Source organism: Sebastes fasciatus, chromosome 11 (assembly GCF_043250625.1).
Source record: "Sebastes fasciatus isolate fSebFas1 chromosome 11, fSebFas1.pri, whole genome shotgun sequence".
Classification (NCBI taxonomy): Eukaryota; Metazoa; Chordata; class Actinopteri; order Perciformes; family Sebastidae; genus Sebastes; species Sebastes fasciatus.
In genome coordinates, this window is record NC_133805.1 from 29,416,685 (window position 1) to 29,443,656 (window position 26,972).

At 39.2% G+C, this 26,972-nt stretch overlaps 1 protein-coding gene across 1 annotated transcript; it reads right to left on the reverse strand.

Moving 5' to 3' along the window:
• Positions 1-1,109: 1,109 nt before the first annotated feature.
• Positions 1,110-26,629, reverse strand: pip4p1a (phosphatidylinositol-4,5-bisphosphate 4-phosphatase 1a). The gene is made up of 7 exons (XM_074652153.1): positions 26,372-26,629; positions 24,753-24,946; positions 17,191-17,297; positions 14,669-14,774; positions 9,813-9,865; positions 7,653-7,743; positions 1,110-3,467 (listed from the first exon to the last, which is right to left on the reverse strand). Exons 1-7 carry the CDS (start codon positions 26,490-26,492, stop codon positions 3,324-3,326), a joined length of 816 nt encoding a protein of 271 aa, XP_074508254.1. The 5' UTR covers positions 26,493-26,629; the 3' UTR covers positions 1,110-3,323.
• Between the last annotated feature and the right edge of the window lie 343 nt (positions 26,630-26,972).

A 26,972-nucleotide genomic window follows, 5' to 3' on the forward strand; every position in this document is an offset into this window, starting at 1 on the left:
CTTCCACTCCCAAGTGGTAGTAAAAACGCTAATGAAATTGAAATTGAATAGTAGGCTACCAATGCAAACTTAACCAAATTGACCTAAACATTGACATTTCAACTTAATCAATAGCTTAGTATTAGGTAACATCCAGCTCAAGATGCATTTCAAATTACACTAAAAACTTGACGGTAGTGTCGATCAAATGGTACTTGAGCTCATCGGATCGGGCTGTGGGGGTTACATCACACAAAAAAAGGTTTGGCACCTGTGTACACATCCAAACCCAATATGGCACAGATGCAGGACAAAAGCAGCATACAAAGTAAAGAAAAAGAGAGGCGCTCCACACACTGAATATTGCAAGCTCCCAAAAATATTTATGATGCAACAAGTCAACTGTCAAGGTTTGCCTGAAAATATTGCATCATAAAATTACAGGTTTTGGAACAGTAATATTTGAGGTTACTACTTTAAGCCTTAAATTTGGACAGATTTTTTCCAAATAAGTAAAATGAACCGAGATTCATGGCGTTATCAGATCCTGAAAGAACAAAGAACTCATGTTAGCATTTTTTTTTTTTTTTTTTTACATCATGTCTTTATTTGTGTGTAAACAAACTCTGAAAAGAGCATCAGCCAGGTTCTTGATTATTGGCGTTTAACATGATTGATTTCTTTTGCAGTCATGGATAAAACATGATCACTCCACCGCAAAAAAAGGTCTTCTTAAACAAGTCAACTCTGTCCTTTAATCTTATTTTTCTTATCAATCTTAAAAAGTAATGAACTGACCATAACTTAAAACTGGCAGGTCATTGTATTGATTTCAGAAAAGGGAAAAAAACAAATGTTCTTGGTACTTTTCCATGATAAATAAGATTTTAGGACTTGATGAATGACTTATTTGTGGCCTTTTTTGCAGCGTGTATAATAAATAACATGACACTTCGAACTGTTTGCGACCTCAGTTCAGTCTAGCAGGGTAACTTCATCTCGTCTTACTTGGTGTATGCAGTGTTTCTCACTACTGTATAAGGTGCTGGGTGAGTGTGTTTGTGTGTGAGATAGAAATGTCGTCGCTCGGGAATGTGATTCAGTAATGAAGTTTTGTAGGTGTGAGTATGTTGATGTGTTTGTGGTTAAAGATTTTTTTGGACACGACCGGGTGTCCAGAGGCTTATTAGGTTAGTAGTTCATCAAATCATTAAATATGTAACAGGTGAAGAGTTGCAAAAATAACCTTCATAAAAACAAGAAATAAAACGTCCGCAGCGATCACAGCAGTAGTGTTAAGCTCGTCGGAGTGCAACATAATTCGCTTAGTCGCTTCCATTGTACATAAACAACAAATATATTTACAATCAAAACAAAAAAAATAATTCATAACAAAAAGAAATGTTACCACATTCAGAACCACAGACAGAGTAGTCACTATGGGACTTACACTGAGTGAGAATGGAACATGTAGTGTGTGTTTATGTTACTGACCTATTCTGACTGGCATTAGGCTTTGTGTGGTAGGTAGAGCTTTCCTCTTTTTACAGATATTCCACTGGCCTTAAGGTGGACGCTCCATCTGGAACCAACCAATAAGAAAGCTCAGGAACAGCCTCCCATCTTCAATGACAAAAAACTGGACATATTTTTCCACCATGAATGGTCGCAAATGCAATCAAAACATTGACAGATGAGCAACATTGGTGCTTTCATGCCAATTACAGTTTTGTTATTTGAGCTCTGGTGCGTTTAGATGTACATCCCCAACATTTTAGAGGGTTGCTATCAGGAGATATGAAAAGCCTGACTTATTGTATTTTTAAGCTCACCATTTGTTTTGCTTTCAGATTCAATCTCAGCTAGCAAGACATACAGACAGGCCCTTAAAATTCAGCTTAGTCCTCTCCCAAGACAAATATGAAGTGAGCTTTGAAAGCATGAAAGCTTACAACCAACAACAGAAAGCAATTCCAAAACACATCTTATACTCAGGGCTTTGTGGGTCTGAGGAGGCAGATATCAATGTTTTAACAGCAAATAGCTCTCCGTGTTTTGTTTCATATTTTTGGTCTGTTTTGGAAAAGCCGAGCTGAGCGAAATCTACCGAGGACGAACCACATAGACGTATGGAATAAAGTAAACCTGCCTCTTGAAAAATGGGAGGGAGGATTATACCACATTCTGCTGTGACATGTCAATCGGAGATATGCGATAGAAGTTGGCATTTAGGTATAATGGGAAAATAAATAATGAAAAGATCAAAATTTAAATAAATCCCGTTCTCCTGACAGATGGGGGTTACACATTTAAAAAGGACCAGAACTAAATATCCAACTTTTATGCAAAGTGGCATGCATGTTTCCTTCACTGAAATAAGGACAACCAATATGGAGAAAATCTGTTTGCAGGTCTGTCTTTGAAGGGAGAGGCTGGAACGCCTTTGACAAACTGGTTTGCGAGTCGTTGCAACTCTAAAAAGAGCATCCTCCTTTTGTTGTGTGCCGGTATGCATTTATGCGGCCGTGTATGTATGTGTGTGTATGCATGTGTTGAATCCTTCTACCACACCTCCTTTTAAGGCTTTCAAGCTGCTTTGGATCAAAGTCAGTCCCAGGGGATAATTCAGCAGAAACACTGAGTTCAAAAACATCATAGCCTACCTTCACGTACTGCTGAATTAAATTTTGCAGACACATTTCAACACCTACTTGATCTTTTGCTTCACAAAAGGGGGGGGCTGATGTCCCTCCAGCCACTCTGTCTTCTGCTGGCATCGATGTGTTAGCTTCATCTGACGTCATTGCCGCTTTTTCACAAAATTTGTTTTTTCGGTTTTTAAAAATGTAAAATGCTCAAATACTAAACCTAATGTCAAATTAGGATTGGAGAGGGAGCGTTCCCTTAAACAAAAACAAGGGCAATATTCACATCTAACACTTGGCTTTAAGCCCTCGGCCTTAGAAGTTGCAACCGTTGTGCCACAGACTGAAGCCAAAATTTATAAACAGCGCAGTGGGAAAGAGAAGAAGAAAAATCGTTACAATTGTTATGTTAAAATGAACCCCACACTGGCCACGAGATTAGAACAGATAAACAGTACATTAGGCTATACGCATCATCATAATTACCGATAGATATATAGCAGTCGCTGCCACCGCCATCCAGTTTTAGAAACACATTTGACTAAAAGGGAAGGGACAGGAGGACGAGAACTTTCTCTTTCTGGAATTGGGTTTAAATAAATATTCTGTTTTTTGTGTGTTTTTTTTTCTTTCTTTAAAGCCATCTTTCCTTCTGCCTGGCGGGTTGGGAAGAGAGGAGCGGCAGGGCTGGAGGAGGCTCTATGTGAAGTTCTGGAGGGGCTGGCTGACCCTCATGCAGGCCCAGTAGAAGGCCCGAGCCAAGGTGACGAGAACCAGGAGCAGCAGCACGGCCCACGAGGCGTAGATCCCCTGGTAGGTCTGAGCCTTCGCCCATGTTCCAGCCTGAAGAGGAAGTTTTAGAAAATCACATGATGCTCAAAAAGCCTTTAAAAGTGTACATTTTTACATGTATAAACATTTTTTTAATCGTTTTTTATTGCTAAAATGTGAACAGGGTTTCGTCCATCAGCTATGGAGGACGGAAACTGCCAAAATAAAAAAATAAATGAATCAATAAATAAACGAATCGATAAATAAATAAGTCATTAAATGTAGCAAAAATAATATAACAAAATAAATGTAGCCATTTGTTAATTGATAAAGGTGACATTAAATTGATATTTCTGTTTTCTGTGAAATAAAAAGCCAGACAAATTGTGTCTGATCCCGTTCATCCTCTTTTTAAAGAATTTATAAAACAGATCTCGGGAAGACGCTGTAGATCCGCCGCAGCAACAAAGAACATTTATGAAAAGTCTTTCATACCAAATTCAATAACTTTACTGAATTCATAAACACCATTCACACTGGGACCATGATCGCTATTGTTATCTGTACTGTGCATGTTGCTATTTTTTGTATTAACTGTGATTCACTGCATGTTGTGTTATTTATTGTAATGTGATTTAGTATAATGTGTTTTAACCAACCTGTGAAGGTGAAGGCAAATTACCACATTTGTGGACAATAAAGATTATTATTATTATTATTAATTTTTAATTTGCTTTATTTATTTATCTTTGTATTAATTCCCTTATTCATTTACTCTATCGTTTAATTTTCCTTTTTATTTATCTTTATTAATTTTGAAATGTATGTATTTATTTTAGCATTTTTTTGTATTTATTCATTCATTTTTGCTTTTATTTATTTTTTATTCATTTTTAAATGTATCTATTTATGCACTTATATATTTATTTATGCACGACTTTCCCTTTGCATTTCCCCCCTTATTTATTTCTCCAAACTTATTTATTTCTGTATTCTTTTCTTCATACATTTCTTTTTACATTTTTTGTATGCGTTTCCGCCTCATTATGCAAATGAGGGGGCTGCCACTTATGTCCCATTTCTCAATTAATTAATGGCTACATCTATTTTTAATATAATTTTTACTACATTTAATGACATATTTATTCTTTTATTTATCGAGTCATTTATTTATTTATTCATTCATTCACTTATTTTATATTATATGGTAGGTTCCGTCCTCCATAATCAGCATGTAGACTGATTTTAATGTGAAGAACGCGGGCCATTTTTTCCGGGAAGATCCAATGGATCTGACGTCATGCGCGCTCGCAAGTGCCTTCACTCTCTTCAGCTCTGCTTCAGGGCTAACAGTGCGCAACCATAGCTAACATTCAGTTAGAAATGGAGTCCGCTAGCACCAACAAACGACCAGCCACCACCACAACTCAGACTCCAACACAAACGGGAAGCACAAAAAAACTAAGTTATATCTAGTGAAGCCGTCTTGCAAAACAGGAATGTGACCAACGTCAGGGGGGAAAACTAGGGTCAATATCGGCCGGCACATGGATTCATGGAGGGACCTTCGTTTGGTTTTGGGTTTCAAAACGAACCCCGAGCTGACAAAATTCCTATTGGACAGGTAAGCTGACATGCATGTGAAACATATAGTGATATTGTTGTTTTAGCGGTCAATCACGTTCAGTCTCGTGTGTGTCGCCTCACTGTCTTGACCGATGCTCGCATCTACGTAGTGTTTTTTTTAATTTTTTTTTACCTTTATTTATTCAGGGGGAGGTTCACTGAGCTCTCTTTTTCAGGAACACCCTGATCACATTCACACCTGAAAGCTGGGCAGTACAATCACAGTCTGATCTGCTGAACACTGAGCAGCTCCACTGGAGCGGTTGCGGTTAAGTGCCTTGCTCAAGGGCACCTCAGTGGTGGTAATGAGGGAGGGGCACTTTCACTTTCCCCACCCAGACTTATCCTTCCTACCTTCCGGTCTCATACTCGCTTCTTCCAAGTGTGAGCACAAGCGCGTGCAACAGGGCGCTGATTGTCGTTGACTAAACGGCCTCAGGTGTCACGGTTAACAAGCAATTTCTGATTCTTACATCGAGCCTCTTTAAAAAGGGAATTATCAGCACATTCTGAGTGTGTTATGGTGATTATAATGAGCCAGCTCAAGTCCAATCAGACTACAAGCAACCAGGAACCAGAGCACTAAGCTACAATTTAAATGTTCCATGCATTTATTATGTGACCCTTTTATGTTGCTGCAAATTGTGCAAAATTCCAGCAAAGTATCCAGTGATTTTTACAGTTAAAAGATGAACCAGTCTTCTTTTTATGACCGCATTACAATATTTTTTTTAACAAAAACAACAAATTCACTCATTCAATTATGTATCCGTAGTTTGTGATTAATCCACATGCACCGGACTGATGCAGTAACACTGAACTGTTGCGAATCAAACGCACACATCTTCTGGGAAGTATTCAATACTCGAGAGTGACTGAGGAGTAAGAGAGAAAATATCTTTCCCATCAAATATTGAGTGTGCAGCTGCTCAGAAGAAAATTATTTAATGGAGATGGTAAAAGTGACTGAGAGAACCCACAGGGATTTTTCTGAGAATATGTAAATAAGAATTCTTTTTTCAAAGTCACAACACTAGAGCAAAGCTAATATGGGTAGAAAAAAGTCAAATTAGATTATGAAACTTGATTTAGGGGGCATTTTTTTCATATATATTATTGTACTGCTCTCAAGAATATCATATAGTTCCTGTAATAAATAACATTCTTTCCAGTTTTGACACCCAGAGATCTCCTGGATGATACACACCCCCGACTCAGATGATTAATGCCATCTAGAATAAACCACCGAGCATGTTTAAGCCCAGGACTAGACAACCAGATAAGGTGTTGTGTATGTTACAGGTAAGTGTGGTTTGGCTACACAGGAACACTGTCAGGCAGATGCTCTTTATCATTATTTAAAGAGAGCGCGACTAGGAAGTCGTATCCGACCACGGAGGTAACCAAAACAGCTCATGCAGGCTGAAAAAAAACATCAAATATGCCTAAAAGAAACCACAGCCTTAAATGAATGTCTTCCCTCTCCTCCTGTAAATGATGTGTAAAGTTTTAATGATTCGGTCTGCTCTCAGGGGCCTTAACATTTCCACACTCTTAGCTCATGTTGCCGAATTGGGGACACATCACAGCTCCAGAACGTTGCAGCTGTTATGGTGATGAATCTTCTTAACTACCTTCATGTACTGTAAAACCACTGCTACCTTATTTCTACTTAAATACAGTCTGGAAGGGAAGTTTGATCCGTTACTTGTCTTGGGGTTGTTGCCGATAAAGTTTATTGACTTAGTGTAGAGATTACACTGTCGAAACTCGTGCCCTTGAGCCATTCTTAAAATTAAAAACCACCTCCATTTATTAAACACAACCCGATCTCATGATGTGGCATTTATTGCCACTACACCAGCATTATGCAATGCTGTCAATACAGCATATTATTTGTCTGCACATTGCTTACTGTTCTCCATGCTGGCTGGCACGTATGCATCCTGTGTTCAATGTGTCTATACCGCGCCGTTTCATGCTCATCTTGCACCCTCTGCTGTTTATGAAGCAAAATGTATCGACTATCTAGTCTTCTCTATGTATCAGTTTTTTATTTTTTTACCAATTGGAAGATTGTGATCTATAATTGGGTGATGATTCTACAGTTTCACTCTTTTTTTTAACCATTTTAAATAACAGCAACAATTTAAAAACAATAAATTTGAAATGCATTGAGTGTTATATGTTTGTATGCACATATAACTGAGAGCAAAATAAGAAAGGGAAAACAGAAAACTAACCAGTCTGCTATTCAGTGGGTGCTGCAACCTGAACACTGCTTACAGTTCGACTCGGTTGTGTTTGTGCTGTATCTTACTGACAAATAGGAGCCTGTCACACAGTGTCTGGAGAGCGGCTGTGAGGTGCACACCCTCCATGTTAAACAAGCGGCGACAAAAGGAGAGATTGCAATCGTACTGCTTCTTCCTACTGCCCTTGTTTGATCTGCAACTGTAAGATTTTAATATACAATAAAAAAAGAAAGGACAGATTTGGAAAAGATGAGACAATAGTTTTTTTTAGCCTGCTAAAACGCCTACAAGCCAACTATTGATAATCTCGTATTAATACTGAACCAAAAGTCTCCATCTTGGATGTTAGTGTTGGCGTCTGGTGGCGTTCACTCACCATCAGCCCAGCGGTGGAGATGCTGAATAGCAAGCAGAGTAGAAAACACCACAAGCTCCGCCTCCGGGGATACCTCTGACCAATGGAGGAGCTGCAGGACCAAAAAAGGAGAGGAGGGTGACATTTATTTGATTAGGAAATTCTATAAAAACAACACAATGATATGATCTAGTGTTTGAAGTGTAGCTCTTTTTTTCACAGCAGGCACTTTGACTTGTCATAGCAGGAAAAGCACAGGCCTGTGACGATATCAAACATGCAATATCATTGACGAAAAAAGACGAGACTAAAATGTAGATTAAAAACATAAAAACGATAGCAATATCTCTCTTTATTTTTGTCAACTTCCACTTTCACTTCCACTCTCTGTCTCAAACACACTCACACACACACACATACAATGCGCGGCGGCGACGTTCAGTCCGTCTCGGTCCTTGTTGTCTCACACCTCAATCTTGAAAATTGTGCTACTATAACGCATAAAGTTGGCGGTTTGTGGGTCGGGTTTGCGTGGTTAATTAACACACATTTTTACATGTTGGGTGAGCGTCTTGGCTCTCATAACGGACCGGTGAGTGCGACTGAACCGCGCATCATTAATGAGCTCAGTCAGGAGGACTCAAACTAACTGTAAAGCTGCACACTTAATCATTCAACCTGTGTTTTTCATCAGATAACAATATGATCAAATTTTATGTGAAATAAGTTTGACTAAAATGACAGAAATGTTCATTATAATCTGATGATTAAACTGGACTAAGATAAAATAAAATAAAAAAATAGTTGACAAAATAAAGAGAAAACAATGACTTTCTGGTGACTAAAACGTTTTGAGTTGTTGTCAACTAAACTAGACTAAAACTATGAAGGATAAACTAAAATGTGACTAAAACTAATAAGCATATTCATCTTAAGACTAAATCTAAAATAGCTGCCAAAATCAACACTGAGTGATACAACCCTGTGTTTGAAGTAAAAGCCTTTTTCACAGCAGGCATTTTGACTTGTCTTAGCAGGAAAAGCACAGACGTTATTAATAAAATGAACGATGACTCCGTTCTATTCAAGTGTGCCAGTAAGCCATGACAATACCAAAACGCTGAAACTGAAACGCTAAATGGAATTCAGCCATCATTAATAGTATTATTTACGCCTGTGCTTTTCCTACTGTAACCTGTCAAAACATATTATGTGGAAAAAGTCCTATTAAATGATAGTGATGGGGGTTCAAAATTAATTTGGCGTCTTTCATTTTTTGCAGCACAAAAACTACACAAGGATCAATCATTTTAGAGCGTATATTTTGGGAATGTATAACCTTTTTTATTACTGCTGCAAAAGCAGGTAAACTCTCACTGGAAGTGCTGGGCTGAAATAACACATGAAGGATGATGGTGATACACCTGCAGAAATCTGCAGCACCTGTCCAGGTCCAATCCAGGTTCTGGGGCTATTTTAGATTTGACAAACTTCAATTGTGATGACCTAAGCTGTTCATAAAGACTGTAATGGCACGCCTATGTATTGCAGTAATACAACTGACACATTTTTGTTTTCAGCACCTTGTGAAGTTAAAAGAAACGAGGCGACCTGTTGCTTTGTGTGACTGACTTGATTCCAGAAAACATGCATACAAGGTCTGTTTTCATTATTTGTAAATGTACAGTTTTATCTTGTACACAGCTCTTTTCATAATTATAGATGTAACCAGAAATCACACAAAAAAACTGTAATATCACAGATTTGCCGTACTTGAAATACTTGCAATACATTTTAGCCTCTCAAGAACTGTACTACATCACATGCCCACTAATTCCTGTCCCTAAAGTCCAATGAACTTTGCTCGATATGTTAAGAAGCTTATGCAGACAGTGATATAGGAATGTGGGTTTGCAGCAAATTTAAAGGAAACTCCTGAGGTACAAAACACAAACGGAGCTAAATCCCACAGGTCAGAAACCTCATGATGTTATGAGACATGTTAACACTCTGAGGCTGGGGAGGAAAATGTGTTGCATACCCTGAAGCCACTACCAGCTCGCTCTCTGTAGGTTTCACTGAGTAAAAGCTTCGGCTGAATGCCTAAGGATGTGAATCTACGATGTAAAAGTACAGTGAGAATGAAGGGCTGTGATGCATGAATTGCTTATGGCTACTTACACTTTCCTGCAGTGTGGGCACCTGGCCAGCGTCCGGTCTGTGAACTCTGTCCACTGGAATTACAAAGAGAAAGACATGCCACCATCAGCCAAAAACCAACGCGCACATTTGACAAATTATCAATCATAATGATGACAAAACTTCCAAGTATCAGTATTACATTCACTGTAATTATAATTGACCTCAATTCTAACAATAAACACCAGTGTCTTTGCTGCTGCTTACATTCAGAATCAGAAAAATGCTATTTTCTACCAAAAGTAGGGCTGTCAATCGATTAAAATATCTCATCGCATGATTGTCCATAGTTAATTGCGATTAATTGCACATTTTTATCTGTTCAAAATGTTCCTTAAAGGGAGATTTGTCATGTATTTAAAATGCTTATCAACATAGGAGTGGGATAATATAATTGTTTTATGCAAATGTATATATATATATATTTATTAATGGAAATCAATTACCAACACCAGAAACCCTCACAGGTACTGCATTTAGCATAAAAAATATGCTCAAATCATAAAATGGCAAACTGCAGCCCAACAGGCAACAACAGCTGTCAATGTGTCAGTGTGCTGACTTGACCATGACAAACTGCATGTGATTATCATAAAGTGGGCGTGTCTGTAAAGGGGAGACTCGTGGGTACCCATAGAACCCATTTTCCTTCACATATCTGAAGGTCAGAGGTCAAGGGACCCTGTTGAAAATGGCCATGGCAGTTTTTCCTCGCCAAAATTTAGCGCAGGTTTGGAGCGCTATTTAACCTCCTTGACGATAAGCTAGTATGACATGGTTGGTACCAACGGATTCATTAATGTTTTCTAGTTTAATATGATGCCAGCATCTTCACTCTAGCTTTAAAACAGAGTCCGCTACAACCAAAAAGTCACAAGTTGCGTTAATGAAATTAGTGGCGTTAAAACAAATTACTTTGACAGCCCTAATCAAAAGGTAATGCAAATGTGTTACTGACATTGCTCACAATATAAAAATACATATACACACAGAGATAAACTATATCAGGTAAAAAAGGTAAGTATTGCGGTGGAGGAAATCAAAAAGTGCAAATATGTGCAGGTGTTAATAATGCAAAGTCCGTCACTGCTTGTTTATAAAGTTTTGGCATTTGTAATTAGTGATTTTTTTGTGTTTGTCCTGGCCAGAAAGTTTTTATATTAGTGACCTTGAGTGACATATAGTATGGAGGTTATGCTAAGAGCCATGTATGATGAGGGTTGTTTGCTATCTAACTGACTGGGTGTAGAGATCAAACCTGCATACTGCAGTAAAACAACTGACTAATTAAATATAAAATTCAATTAAATAGATTGTCTATCAAGGCTGTAAAACAAAGCCTATCACACTTCAAACTGCTTGTTTGCGACAATCCTCACATCTGAGAAGCTGGAACCTGCGAGTGTTTGGCATTGCTGCTCGGAAAAAATTAATGAGAAATGAAAAATCTACTGTTGATACATTTTCTGTTGATCGCCCGATTGAATAAAGGACAATAAGTCTCAATATTGCATGCAAATTCAGGATGCACAATACAGATTTTTTTAAGCCGATTCGATAAGATAACCGTTAATTTCACTTTTTTTTTTTTTTAAATAAATTCAAAACCTGTAGTTTATTATGCACACTTGAGAGTAAGAAAGTCTAAACTGTAGTGAGCAAAGATGGATGATTTAATACCCATAGCTCTGACCTAACCAAATCTAACTGACATCACTAATGTTAACACAGCAAAAAGAAAAAACAGTTCCGACTTCTCAAAAGGTAATTTCATTTTTTAGTTAAAACATCCAAAAACCTCTATTCCAAATTGCAATCATGTTGTCTTCCTCTGAAACTGTGTAAAACATCCACACCGGCGACGACATGTTTGGCTCTCTAGCTAGCATTCTGCGCTGGTTCTTCTTCTTCTTCTTCTTCTCTGTGTTTATTGGTGGATCGCAATCCAACTTTAAAAGGTGCATACCGCCACCTACTACTGTAGCTGTGTAGATGTTGCGCTTGTTAAGTCAATGAAAGCAATTTGGCTTTGCATCATCAGCCAATAATTTACTGGCTATAATTTAATCATCAGAATAATACATAATATAATATGAACTTCCCATTGTTGTTCGATGATGTATCGGGCCTGATATACATCGTGCATCCCTAATGCAAATCGATGTACAAATCTGCACTAATGGGGCTAGTACTGTGACTGAAAGTAAAGGAGGCAATGTACAACCTTAGGATAAATTCCTTGTTGAATTACAGGCGGTCTTGTATAAATACGCCTGCTGCTGCATGGATTGATGACATACTTTAAGAAATTGAACACAACCATCCCAGCTCTCGCCAACAGGTGCGACACGCCATCCAAAAAATGAGAAAGAAAAATAGTCTTCTCTCCGGGTGCAGACATTTATTCCCTCCCTAACGTTGAGGGTGTGATACATTTGTAAACCCTGCAGAGCTGAATACACTGTGCATGCTGTGCATTCATCTTGTTTTGGAAAAAAAAACACTCAGTATTGGAAGCACAGAGAACATTATCACTAGATCTGCGACAAAGGGATCAGTGCACCGCCACCCAGGGCACAGATTTGTATTTTCATTCAGCCTCCCTGTCTTTAAGCAGGCAGGAAAGGTCCGACTGAATGCTAAACACCCTCAATCATCCATCTAACCACTAATTCTATTCTGCTCTTTCTCTGACTCTGCCGCCCTCCTCTCTTTCTCCATATATCCAAACCATCTTTACCTGTCTCACCTGTTGTTAAAGAGCAGCGAGTTCAAATTCTACTACTTCCTTTAGCACAAAATGGCCAGAATATATCAGCGCATAGTTGATAGGGGTTATTGATCTACAACAATAACTCAACATTTACTTGGCCTGCTGCAAAGATGTTTCGGCTTTTCAATAATTCACCGGCTACAGTACATTTCATAACACAAACCTTGCAGGCCTGCTGAAACTGTCACAAGATATTTCAGCTACAAATGATGAAAGCGCCACTTGAAAGCCAAGTTTTATTATTCTACTATTGTGCATAGTAATGCATCACCTCTTCATAAACACTTTTATTGGATCGTGGCTCCATATAGAGAATGTGATTTTATTGGTTGCGTCCATTTCAGATATATGTCATTTAAAGAGGCCAAAGAGGAGAGGACCTGTGCCAGAGAATGAATAAAATGGACTGATGTTGCAATTCCTACTGATTGTCAGAGGCTGATAAATGCAATCAATTAATGTTTTTTTAAGTAAAAACCTATGCTACAAATGCCATTGTTAATAATTTGAGAGTCAAATTCTTTTTTTTTCTTCTTTTTTTTTTAAACCTATGCTCAGAAATTATAGTATTTGCTTTTCTTTATTTTAGCAATACATCTTAAAAACCTGTGATAGGAATGCCATGATGACAGCTAGTGGACATACACAGTAGGTGAAGAGAAAATGTATTAAAAACAAATAGTAGGAGGAGGCTAGTTAGTGGACCATTTTGAGAAATTTGCTTACAGTATAGTATAGTGTAGTATAAGTGCCAGACTATTTCTTGGACGGGAGCATTGGCTTCCTGAAGTCTCTGCTGGAAGTCACCAAGAAAGAGTTTGGTATATAACCCCTCGTCTAGTCTGACTCACCGGATGTAGACATAGGCTGGCAGTCAGCTCTCCTTCCACTATCTATTTTACAAGGTCACCCGTTGTTTCATCCTGTGCTTAGCACTGCCCAAGACGATTGTGATCGATTTAAAGAAATACAAACGAGCCAGAGTGTTTTTCCCCCCTATAGCAGACTGATAATGAGTGGAGCCAGACCTTTCTTTAGCGCTGACACAGCGCTGTGCAGATTGGTCTAGGTCTGGCTCTACCCCTCGTCAAACCCAATGCCATTTTTACACTTTGGTTTTTGTACGGCTTAGGCTGGCCACGGTAGTCCGTGTTACACTGTGTTCGGGCTTACACGATTACATTACTTGCCCAACACCTCCACTGTCGTTTTGCTTTTTTTTCCTACTGAAATAAAAACCCATTTAGTTAACCCACGTTCATCAAATTATCAATACATAGTCGTAGACGCTACAATCATAAAATGAAAGTGTCTGCTCTGTACAGAGTCTCAGCACAGAGACGCAGGAGTCAGATTTCACACACGGGATGAGAGAGAGTTGACAGAGATGATGATGACGGAGGAGGATTTGGTGTCAAAGTGAAAAGCAAAAGCGCCTGTTTGCCAGAGAATTAATCAAACGTACTGATGTTGCAATTCCTACTGATTGTCAGCGGCTGATAAATGCAATCAAATAATGGCTTTTTAAAGAAAACCTTTACTAAAAATGCCATTAATAATTTGAGAGTCAAGTTCTTCTATGCTCAGAAAAGTATAGTAGGTGCAGCGGTACCAGGTGGAGAGCGAAAGATCAAAGCAAGCATTATACAGATATCGAGCGTCATCTTTTCTTTGCAAAATGTTCCGGTGTAATCGGTAACACCAGTGTTGTAACTTGTTTATTAATCGGTGGGAATGTTTCCTCATCATGGCAACTTTTAATTAAATAAATGAGATATAATGTGTTGACTGGTGAGCTTTAGAGGTGCTGGTAGGTGGGCATTGTTATTTTTGGACAGAGTCAGCCGAGCTGTTTCCTGTCTTCATGTTAAGCTAAGACAGACATGAGAGTGTGATCAATCTTCTCATATAACTCTTGGCAAGAAAGCAAATTTCCAAAAATGCTGAACTATTCCTTTAACTTTAAGTCTGTGACTGTGTTGTGACTCTAAATCCTGAGGGTACTCCTTTAAGGCCACAAAAATAAAAAATAAAACTAGTTAAATGAACAGAGTGAGTGTGGTACCAGGAAGGTGTTGCTGCAGTGTCCACAGGAGACCCGGGCCCCGGCTGGCTGGGGGTCAGGACTGGCCGGACCAGGATGAACTGGACCCAGATTAATTATCCTCTTACTAGAAAAAGGGGACAGACACACAAAGTCAACATTCACGCCACAAAAGATATTATTCAGGGGAAGTGCAAACTAATAATCGCTGCTCCCTGGTGTTGTGAGCAGGCGTCGGTGTGGAAAAGGCTGACGAAAGTTTTAGGGATCCATCAGCAGCCAATCCTCTCATTACCACTAACACTGCTTTCCAACAACCAACTTCCTCAGACAACAACAGTCGCTCAGAATCACTGATCAGACAGCAGCACAGAGACGGGGTCTGCTTTAGTCAGCATGTCTGGTTTGCATGCAAAACAGTGACAGTGAAGGTAAACTCCCCAGAGCGATTTAATGCCGGTAAAGTGGCCTCTGAGGAATATATACAACCTTTTAGCATCACTTTAACTAAACGGGTTATCTTTGGTCAACTGTAATAAAACAGTTCAATGAGAAACATGCAGAATCCCACTAGTCAATTAGGAATGTAAAAGTTTGTTTTTCTGAAAGCAAATTTCAGCATTGATTTTAACTGAAAGCATATTTGTGCTACAAAAATCACAGTTCAGAGTCAAATAAAGTTCAACCTGAAACTCAAGATTCCTGCTTTGTTCATGAGGAGCCACAATGTGCAATTATGTCAAAGCAAATTACTGGTTAATGTGAAATATGTTTTAAAGAGATGAGTCATTTGGTTTGAAAAAACTAAAGTATTTTTTGCCTTGTGCATTCCTGACAAAATATTTAATTTAAACATGCAAACCCCTTCAGCCTTACCTCATGATCTGCACTGAAGCTGACAGATGAATTATGTGTTTCAGGTTTTTATGACAACAGATTTTGTGATGCACAGTTTAAAATTACACACATTGCAGCAGAAAATTAACCCCAAAAAAGATGGCTAAAAATGTTGCTCTTGCACATTTTATGCCTCAGGCATAAAAAAAAAAAAGGAACCGCTTACTAATTACACGAGGCTGCAGCAGCACGATGTTCAGATGAGCTGCCAAAGCCAAAACAGCCTTCTGTTTTTTTACAATAAAAATACCAACACACTGGCATCTGTTTCACCTGTAAAAAGTGTTTTATGGCTTCTTTTTTCCCCCTGATTTCCTGACAGAAGGAAACTGAAAATGTTATTTTCCAAACTGTATTTAAACTTTCAGTAATGTTTAGGGCTGTCAAAGTTACGCAAATTTGTTTTAACACCACTAATTTCTTTAACGCAACTTACAATTTTTATGTTGTAGCGGGCTCAGTTTAAAAACTAGAGTGAAGATGGCATCATATGAAACTAGAAGACCTAAGGAATCCATTGATACCAACCATGTCATACTAGCTTGAACGAGGCTAAATAACACTCCAAACTTGCGCTAAATTTTGGCGAGGAAAACCTAGGATGGCCATTTTCAAAGTGGTCCCTTGACCTCTGACCTCAAGATATGTGAATGAAAATGGGTTCTATGGGTACCCACGAGTCTCCCCTTTACAGACATGCCCACTTTATGATAATCACATGCAGTTTGGGGCAAGTCATAGTCAAGTCAGCACACTGACACACTGACAGCTGTTGTTGCCTGTTGGGCTGCAGTTTGCCATGTTATGATTTGAGCATATTTTTTATGCTAAATGTAGTACCTGTGAGGGTTTCTGGATAATATTTGTCATTGTTTTGTGTTAATAGTTAATTTCCAATAATAAATATATACATACATTTGCATAAAGCAGCATATTTGCCCACTCCCATGTTGATAAGAGCATTAAATACTTAGCAAACTCCCTTTAAGGTACATTTTGAACAGATAAAAAATGTGCAATTAATTAGCGATTAATCACGATTGAATATTTAAAATTGATTGACAGCCCTGGTAATGTTTTCTTTCTACATAAGTGACATTTACTATAATCCATGGAACTTTTTCCAATTTCACCTGTTTTGGTTCTAAAGAGACTTGTGTGCTCATTTTGTTCCCTGATATTATAATATGAATGGATTTGCTAAGTGTGCATTTGGTTAGTAGCTACTCTGCAGGAACTCAGTGCATAATTAATGCGGCTACATGCTGAATGAATTCTGTGATTCTTAGCTGCAAGGTGCAGCTTCAAAATTAAACCTCAATATTATCCACAATCCTGAATTAAATGCGGCCCAACATAACACGTAAACACATACTGCATATTACCCACATAATGCAGACGATGTGCAGGAGTGAAACACATGATGTGGCTGCTCTAATGAGGCTGTTATTTCCTCATGTGGCTGGCTGAGCACTGCAAGTTAACTGCGCTGGGAGCACGGCCTTAATTGAGGGACTGCTGCTCCCACTGCACCTTGTTTCCTCTGCTTCGCTTCACTTCTCTCTCTCTCCCTCTCTCTCTCTCTCTCTCTTTTTCTCATATACAGACAAACAGTGTTCTCCCACCGATTGGAAAGAATTTCTCACCAATATGGCCGGGGACAGGCGATCCTCTGGGAAGTGACTTTGCAGATGAGCAGACAGTTGCAGGGGCAGCGAACGTACTTCTTCCCTGCTGGGGCATTCTTAATGGGCTGCAGAGGGAGACAGAGACACACAGGAGGAAGAGATAAGAAGACAGTAGAACAACGAATTAGAAGTAGATAACAAGCCAATTATTCCTGACGGACGAGAATTAAGCAATACCGCGTGAGGGAGAGAGGTATTCTGGGTAGATATTGGAAGTGGCCGTGCCGCAGTCGCAGGTAAGGGACCAAGGGACGGCATTCATGATACAGCATGATTCTGGTGGAGCTTCATTGTCCCTAAAAAGTTCAGGGGCTGCTTTTTGCGGTTGAAATTGACATAATCATACAATTCTTTTGTTATGTTATGTTATTTAGGACTTGAACCAATGCATCGTGCATCAGGCGCTCACTCTTTGCAATCAAAAACCTATTTATTGATAAAGGCTTTGGTAGAGGATTTCTGCAAAGTAACAGGTTTATCGAGCACTGCTTCTAAACTTAATATCAATATAGAAGGAAATACTGACAAAAATGTGACTTGCCTATAATTAGATTTGGTACCGTATAGTAGGCTCCTACAGTATATTAAGCCCCTTTCCCACTGGACAAAAAACCCACTAACATCTGGCTTTTGTCTTCAATGGGAAAGGTTACAATCAGCATTCATTCCTGGGACAAATGACTCTGCAGTAGGGCTGGGCAATATGACGATATATATCGTCAAAACAATATAAAAATATCTACTGTATATATTTTTTCTACATCGTTTCTATCGCGATATAGGCTATATATTTTTTTTTTCTCTATAATTTCATTTAAAAGTGTTATGTTCATTTTGCACTCAAGCTCTTAAAATGAGAAAATACTTTTCATTTGTCAAGTATTTAATTCACACGGGAGTATACAAAAATAGGCTTTACCATGTGGTTATTTCATATAGACTGAACATTTTTGCTGAAAAAGTTAATGCTGGTTCTGATAGAAAGGTGTCAGAACACACAGTGCATCGCAGTTTGTTGCGTATGGGGCTGCGTAGCCGCAGACCCGTCAGGGTGCCCGTGCTGTCCTAATGTTATGGCTGATCGGTGTATATATATCGTTATTGAGATATGAATTGAATTACATCGTGATAGAAGATTTGGGCCATATTTACCCAGCCCTACTCTGCAGTATTCGCGGGTATTTATTGGCTCCAGCTCCAAACGCCACTGATGGAAACATGACACCCGGGTGGACACGATAATGCTATTTGACGTGCCTGAAGTGAATAGATAATAAATAAAACAGAGATTTGGACAATTATTATAATTAATTAAATGTACTAAACATACAATTAATATGTTCTCCTCAAAGCCACCTGACTCCAATCAGAAAACAGTCATTTTACCTCACTGATCATCGTAAAACACACTCCATTCGAACTCCACTGAAACTAAATAAAACTAATCAAGACCTTGTTTGTTACTTGACGCTTTGTTCCATTCATGCCAATAAAGCATATTGAATTGAATAGTCTCTCTTTCCACTGTTTCAACCAGCACCAACTCTGGTTTGAGAGTTTGAAAGCGAAACTGAACAAGTAACAGAGGTAACCACCGTAACATTTTCACTGTTTACTAACCCTGCTTCTGGTGCCGGCTGGCATGTCCGTGACGTTGAACATGACACACCGGGAAAATCGCCTGTTTTAGCGAGTTTTCCCGTGCTTAAAAAAACCTGCATGTACGAGCTAATTTTGGTGGGAAGAGTGTTTTAGAAGATATTTGTTGCTGTATTTAGAATTCACATTAATTACATAATACCTCACAACACATCTGGCTTGATTTATCAAATTATATTCTTATAAATGAGATTATAAATGAGATAGATGAGACTCTTTTAATGACCAGGTATAAGTCTTGTTGGTGCAGCCTACTTTGTATCGTCTCACTAGGTCACATAATGCTGCAGGACAAAATCAGTAGTCAAGGACATTGTTGGAGCTCAGCTCACAGAGAACTGAAACTTTGATCTGTGTTTTACACAACAACAACTATACCAATAGCACACCTTCCTCTGGACCTAATAGCATATCCTGCTGTCTGTCCTGCTGATGGCTCTCTCCATTGCGTCATTAAACTCTGACTAACCAGATCAGATTGAGTCCTGAGAGTTTCCTGCTCCAACATCAATTTCACTTACAACAGCTCTGTGGGAGTCGAGTTTGTATCTGCGCTGTAGGGAGAGAGGTAATGACTAAGGAGTGGAAGCTAATATTACAAGTACTCATTACACAGAGGATTGTCTTATATCAGCCACCTTTAGTTATTTAAGTTATTGTCATATGGACGTGTCAGTTTCAACATTTAAATTGCTTTTAATTAGGGCTGTCAAAGTTAACGCGATAATAACACGTTAATGCAAATTCGTTTTAATGCCACTAATGTCTTTAATGCATCAATGCAACTTGCGAATTTAAGGTGGTAGCAGACTCAGTTTTAAAGCTCGAGTGAAGATATTGCTGGCATCATATGAAACCGTGAAAATACCTGCAATAGAAAACGTAAGGAATCCATTGGTACCCACCATGTCATACTAGTTTGTCGTGAAGGAGGATAAATAATGCTCCAAACTTTTGCTACATTTTGGTGAGGAAAAACTGGCATGGCCAGGTCCCTTGACCTCTGACCTCCAGATATGTGAATGTAAATGGGTTCTATGGGTACCCACGAGTCTCCCCTTTACAGACATGACAACTTTATGATAATCACATGCAGTTTGGGGCAAGTCATAGTCAAGTCAGCACACTGACACACTGACAGCTGTTGTTGCCTGTTGGGCTGCAAATTTGCCATGTTATGATTTTAACATATTCTTTATGCTAAATGCAGTACCTGTGAGGGTTTCTGGACAATATGTTTTATTGTTTTGTGTTGTTAATTGATTTCCAGTAATAAATATATACATACATTTGCATAAAGCAGCATATATGCCCACTCCCATGTTGATAAGAGTATTAAATACTTGACAAATCTCCCTTTAAGGTACATTTTGAACAGATAAAATTGTGATTAATTGCGATTAACTATGGCCAATCATGCAATTAAATATTTTAATCGATTGACAGCACTACTTTTAATGCAGTCTATTACAACTGTCCAGCAATAACTGAAAGGTTATTACATTGGTCATTTTGGAAGCTGCAGTTTGTGTTACTGTTGAACTGTATTACATTATACTGACAGGTGCTTCTATCATTCAGCACATTTTTATAACAAAATCTATTAATCTATTAAACAAAATAATGTCCAGTTGCAGAAAATTAACTTTGCTCCACATTATAAATCTATGATGTTCTTTATGAATCTTTGTATCACACGTCTCAATATATAATCTTTGCTTCCGCTCTCTCAGCTTGTTCTGTGTCGCTGCGACGGGAAGAGAAAAGAAAAGGAGATGCTCCGCTCCGCCTAATGATTATAACCATTAACGCGGCTTTTCCAACAGAAGTCTGTGGCAGTGAAATAACCATTTAGAATTGTTTATTTGCAACTACTTATACTGATTGTCACCCCACCCTAACTGTCAAATTAAAGCTGGATGAGACAAAATTGTTAAATCACAACATGGCTAATTTATCAGGCTGGTTAACAGTGGGAGACTGACACAAAGGGGAGTGCCCCATTAACACCAATAAAGACCCTGTAGATCAAAACTTTGTTTTGCCTCCTGCACAAATCTTTGGATTTGAGCCAATACTTGGGTCTTAACACACATCTTTATGATGCAGCTTCCATCTGTAATACTAACAATGCATGTTTCACACTCATTTCAGTCTAAATACAACCTCATCTGTATGTTTTATAAGGTTGTGTCCAACCATCTATATTTGCCCACCATGGACATATTTATATGTGCATATGTTCCCTCCATCTGTGAATTGCTCATAATGCCAGTTGGTACATCTGGACACATTTCCACTTCCATCTGTACACCGATCTGCATAGCTAGGGATGCACGCTCGTGGAGCCCCTTCGAACTGTGAATCCGACAGTGACGGTTGTTATGCTGCGCTATCTTCAACACAACTCTCCAATTGCCACCAGTCATTTCAATCGTTTTCTCTGCGAGGCCCGTTTCTTCAAAGAGATGATTAAAACTTGATTGTCTTTTTTATTTACATTCACACATGTGTTCGACTTCCCATAAACCGGGAAGGTAAACAAGTGCAGCTGTGCATCTGGTTAATTTGTTGTGTCTTGCCACCTGAGCAGTAACTGCATCACTGTCAAATTAATTGTGATACCGTTGTAATTACGACAAACATAACAATGAGACCGTCGTCAAGCTGACAGGTGGGCTCCATCTACTGACTTTGGTGTTGTTGGTGCTCGAGATTCTCAACATTTAGACCACTTTTTTGGACCAACATTTGCCGCCTTTCCTCCTGATTTTTCCATAAGCCTTTCATTCGGTCTTGGTCAAACATTTTAGACTTCAGACTGCCTGATTAGGAAAAAACCTGTAATGGTAAAAATGTCATATGAACTAATTAGGGCTGTCAAAGTAAAAGCTGAAGTAGGCGAGATTGGAGCAAATATGATTAAAAAAAGGTTATTTTTATAAAACAGTCGCTATATCCTGACAGTAGTATATGAAACAGGTGACCTGAAAAAAAAAAAACATGTGCCTCTGGTGTCCTCCAGTGCTCCTAACGGCATCTGCAAGATCTCACAGACCGGAGGAATAAAATGACTGTTTTATGAGGCTGACCAGCTGATTTTCTGGAAATCCAACTTGGTGAGCATTGTTCAGAGTAGAAAATGTATAAAGACTGTCCATCATTATAATCTAATTTATAGATGTTTTCATGATGTGTAAATACTAAGCCCAGTACATTTAAGGGTTGGTTCACCCAACTAGCAACAAAAATGCTTTCTAAAACAACTTTCTACCACAGAACATTTTTCATACGGATTATAGGGACTATTAGCGACCTTACTGTGAGCTCTGAGGATTATCCAGAGCGATGGGGATACTGAATCAGGAAACACATGAATTTCATTGCTTTGAGTACCAAAAACAAAAATGACATTCACCTCCTTTGTACTGATATGGAGGCAGAAATCTTCACAGACTCAATTCTCAAATGCTGGGTTAAACAAAACCACTCCTTAACACTAGGGGTGTCACTCGATTTGACTTTCGATTTTAAGGTCACGATTCGATTTGATTTAAACATGTCATTGTTAGACTATGGAGTCTTGATTTGTAGAGATCAACAGATCATTGGTTTTATACCCTCTTTATGCCACTGTCATTTACACTAGGGGTGTGCGATATGACGATATTAGATTGTGAACGATTAAAATGTCTCTACGATCTGCCTTTACAGCGAGATCATAGAACCGTGCTACAGTGTACATTCTACCATCTTTCTCTCTAACGCCAGATCCATCGTTCACAAAATGAACGAACTGGAGCTACAGATGGCAGTTAACAAGTCCGTCAGGGACTGCTGCATGATGTTAATAACGGAGACCTGGCTTAACCCGCTGATAGCCGACACTGCTGTGCAGCTAGCAGACCGCACAATCCACCGCCTGGACCGAAGCAAAGACTGGTACAGTAAGAGCAACGGGGGAGGACTCTGTTTTTATGTGCATAATGGCTGGTGTACAAACAGCCGAATCACTGACAGTCACTGTTCCCCTGATTTAGAGGCTCTGTCAGTGATGTGTGGACCCTTCTATCTGCCGAGAGAGCTGGCAGTAGTAATTATTACGTCTGTCTATATTCCACCTGTAGATCTGTGTCTAATAAGCTCCCCGATTTACAATTCAGTTCCTTTAATGTTATGTAGAAAGAGTGCACTTTACTTGAGTTTTGAAACCAATGTTCATTTTGGGATGGGATGTATGTTCACCTATGTTCACCAATTCACTCTGTATCTTTTATATCTCTATAATTGTTTTTATAATTTGTGTATACCTTTTCCTCTCCTGTGTTTCACTCTGTTTGCTGATGTTGCTGCCTTGACACCTGAATTTCCCTCCGGGGATTAATAAAGGTTCATCTTATCTTATCTTATGCAAAAAGTCTAAACCAAGTCAAAATTCTTGTTGAATGTTCATACTTTGCAGAATTGCACACTTGATTAAAATATGTTTGGCCTTAATGATCGGTTATTTTTTTCCATATGTTTTATTATGTGCTTATAGGGCTGTATTTTTATTTTTTTTAAATCGGGAAATTAGTTTGGTTGTAATGTTCAGTAACTTGCAAAATTGTCTTTAAAACCAGCATGAAAAGAAATCGTGATAAGATCATGGATCATGATCCTGCCTGAAAAGAATCATGATATAATATTTTTGCCATATCGCCCTCCCCTAATTTACACTTTAAAATCCCTTTTTAAAAAGAGAATTGAACTCCCTTTTTATTTAGAAAGTGTTTCAAAAATTAGCTTACAACAGCCTACAATATAAAAAGCTGCATCTTTTCAATATCAGTATCTTTGTGACCCACCTCAGTACATAATCATTACAAAACAAAACATAAATCCGCCTGCAATGTATTAAAACTGTGCAATAATCTACAAAAATACACTTTTGTTGTCATTTAGTGTCGCACTTGTCTCCCTTCTCTTTTTCCCTCTCTCCTCTCTCTCTCCTCTGACCGCTGTTTGTCACCCATGGGTGTCACAGAGGGCGAAGGCGGAGCTTTGGACACAGTCTGTGTGCACAGAGCTGAGAGACAGCACCCAGCAGGCAGCTAGCTTGTTGCTCTCGCTATCAACATCAGCTGCTCTGATTCAACAATGTTGAGCTGAAAAAACGTGCATGTAGGCTGAAATTCAACCGTGGTGTTGTTCTGTCGGGAGATGCAGTGACTTCATGGTAAACCAAGTAAGAGCATAAGAGCTATGAGGAAGGATATTAACTAACTGACTAACTGAAGTCCACTAGCCACAAGGCTAATTCATGCAGTATAAAATGCCATAGGTATGCAGGAAGTGTGTAGTGACAGGGGCTGCCCACATTTCCCATCACACCTGCCTCATCCCGAGTGCTGGACTGAGTAGTTTAAGTTTGCTGTTTTATGCTCTAAAATGCAAATGTTACTTTTGTTAGTGTTTGTAATGTAATGTGTCTGTTCAGAACACGGTGGCTTACAGTATGTTCGGAATTGTGATTTTTGTGCTGGTTTATAGTTCAAACCATGAGTGAGAAGGCTGTTACATTTCTTGAGTCCAGTTGTATTTTTCCATCGGACTCGCGCAAGTAGGCGGGGAAGGAGAGAAAAAAAAAAGAATCTTTTGATTTTGAAATCGGAAGCTAATTTCAATGGATTTCCGATTTAGAATCGAAATCGTGGCACCCTTCCTAGACACCAACAAGGGATTTATGAGAGAGAATATGTTTTTGTAACTTGTGTAAAACAACCCTATAATAGAAGATACTGGTGAAATATTTGTGCGTGCGTGCGTTGCAACTGCATGTAATATATAAACAGATTGTGTGTGTTACACTAGAAACCTACCGTAGCTTCATTGCAAACCCCGCACTTCACCACGTGCTGGTGGATCTTTCCCTCCACAGAGATCAGGCTCTGACACACCCTGCAGCTGATAACAGGTGCGCTGCCGCTCTCCGGGGAGGTGAGAGGGGAGTAGGGCGGAGGGTCCTCCCCTAGGAGCACCGAGGGCTGAGTGGGGCTAGGGAACGGAGGGAAGTCTGCACAGGGAGGGAGACAAGAAAGGGGGGGGGGGGAATGGTGAATACAAAAGTAGTACGACCAGTGACAAATGAATGGATTGTTGAGGGAACACATTCACAAGAGTTGTGCAATGGACTGAAAAAAAAAACAGCCTAAATTCCCATGACAAGTAACCTCTTATGATTAACAACATAATAAGATTTGGTCTCGAGGTAAACTGAAAGCAGCTTTAGAAGAAAAACACTCCTGGAATGCTGAGCGGGGTTAGTTTCAACAAATAAAAGTCAAAGTATTAGGGAGGGACAGAGAGAAATCAGAGAGTGAGAGTGTTTTCACATATAGTCCTTTTTAAACAAACCAAACTCAGTCCTGTTAAAGTGGACCAAAAAGTGGACCAACAGAAAAGGAACTCAGTTCTGTTTGTGTTCACATCGTTAGTTCATTTGAAAGAGGACTCCGTTCTGTTTCTGGTCCAGTTCAGCTCTAATGGGGCCTCAGTCCTCTTTCTGTTCACACTATAGTTGATGAAGTTGATGTTTTAATTACATTTTTGCCTTTTGTTTATTTTTTTAATGATTTTATTTCAGCTACTTTAACAAATGTAATAAATGTAAACAGTCACTGAAATGCTGTTAAAACACATTCAATATTCACTGCCTATTTAAAAAAACACTCATTCTGCAGCTGCACCACCATCCTGAGTGAGTAAATGGGACAGATTGATCTAGATGCAACATACAGTACTAACTACCTGCTCAACATGTCTAGCAAGCAGACTGATACAGCAGTTTGTGAGAGCAATTAGGAACCATATATATATATATATATATATATATATATATATCATGCCTTTTCCATTAATGTATTTACACACAGTCCCGCCCTATGTGAGCTGCCATTGGTCGCAGCTGTCTCATGCAACTTCCCTCACCAGCCTCCTCATTGGTTAACTCACATGTCAATCAAATCAGGTGTTTTCTCATCTCAGATGCTAGCTAAGCTAAACGCGTACAGTTATCTAGCTATGTGCGAGCACATTGGGGCACCATTCAGCTTGTTGAAATACATGCAGCCATTTGTGTTATTAAACGTTAATAAAAGTATATTTTACTGACACCATTTCTGAGCTGCAGAAGCTGAGGCTTAACGTGTATGGTTGTGCCGGTGCTAAGTAGCGCTACCTAGCAACCAAGCTACGGTTGCTAGGTTAGCACAATGCTAACATTCCCTTCACCTCCTGGTTGCAAAACATCACATTTCATCCCGGCTAGTTGCTCATAAAGACACACTCTGGAAGCTAAACGTACAGGCTGCACAAACAGCTACCACAGCTGAGCTAGCAGGCTAACCAGAATGCCCTGTCAGTGGAGGCTAGCTAATGTGAGCTAGGCTAGGCTAGCAGTGGAGATGGAGGAGAGAGAGAGAGCTCCATGGATACTCACTGATTGGTTTGTTGGGCACACCGTAAGGCGCTGCACCGGGAGACACCCCGCCGTTACCGCTGCTGCCGAGAGCACCATCTCCCAGATCTGATAGTAAAGGAGACCTCTCGCCGTCCGCCATACCGAGAGCCAGGCGTGGAGGGGGGGGAGAGAGAGAGAGTGGGAGCGTGGATGTAAAACCAGCACGGTGTTGTGTGTATTGTTGTGTCGGAAATGCAGCGCGTCACATGATCACACCACCACCACCTCTGCTGCTGCTGCTGCGGTAACGGTGCTCGGGAGGTGTGGCGCTATACTCACCCAGGGATGCTCCTTATACTCTAAATAGGTGTCGATGTACCTGTGAAATATGTTTTAATTGTTTTCCAACAACAATGGTGTCTGTGTGACTTTTAAACTTTACTCTAATGTAGCACCTTTATTTCAACCCTTAAAGGTCCCATATTATAAAAAGGAGATTTTCATGTTTTTTTATTATTATAAAGCAGGCTTAAGTCCTATGTCAATACTGTGAAAGTATCGGAACACTCAATCCACAGGGAAATACACACAGCCTGTATTCAGAAACTCTGCATTTGAAACAAGCTGTCAGAAGCCGTTA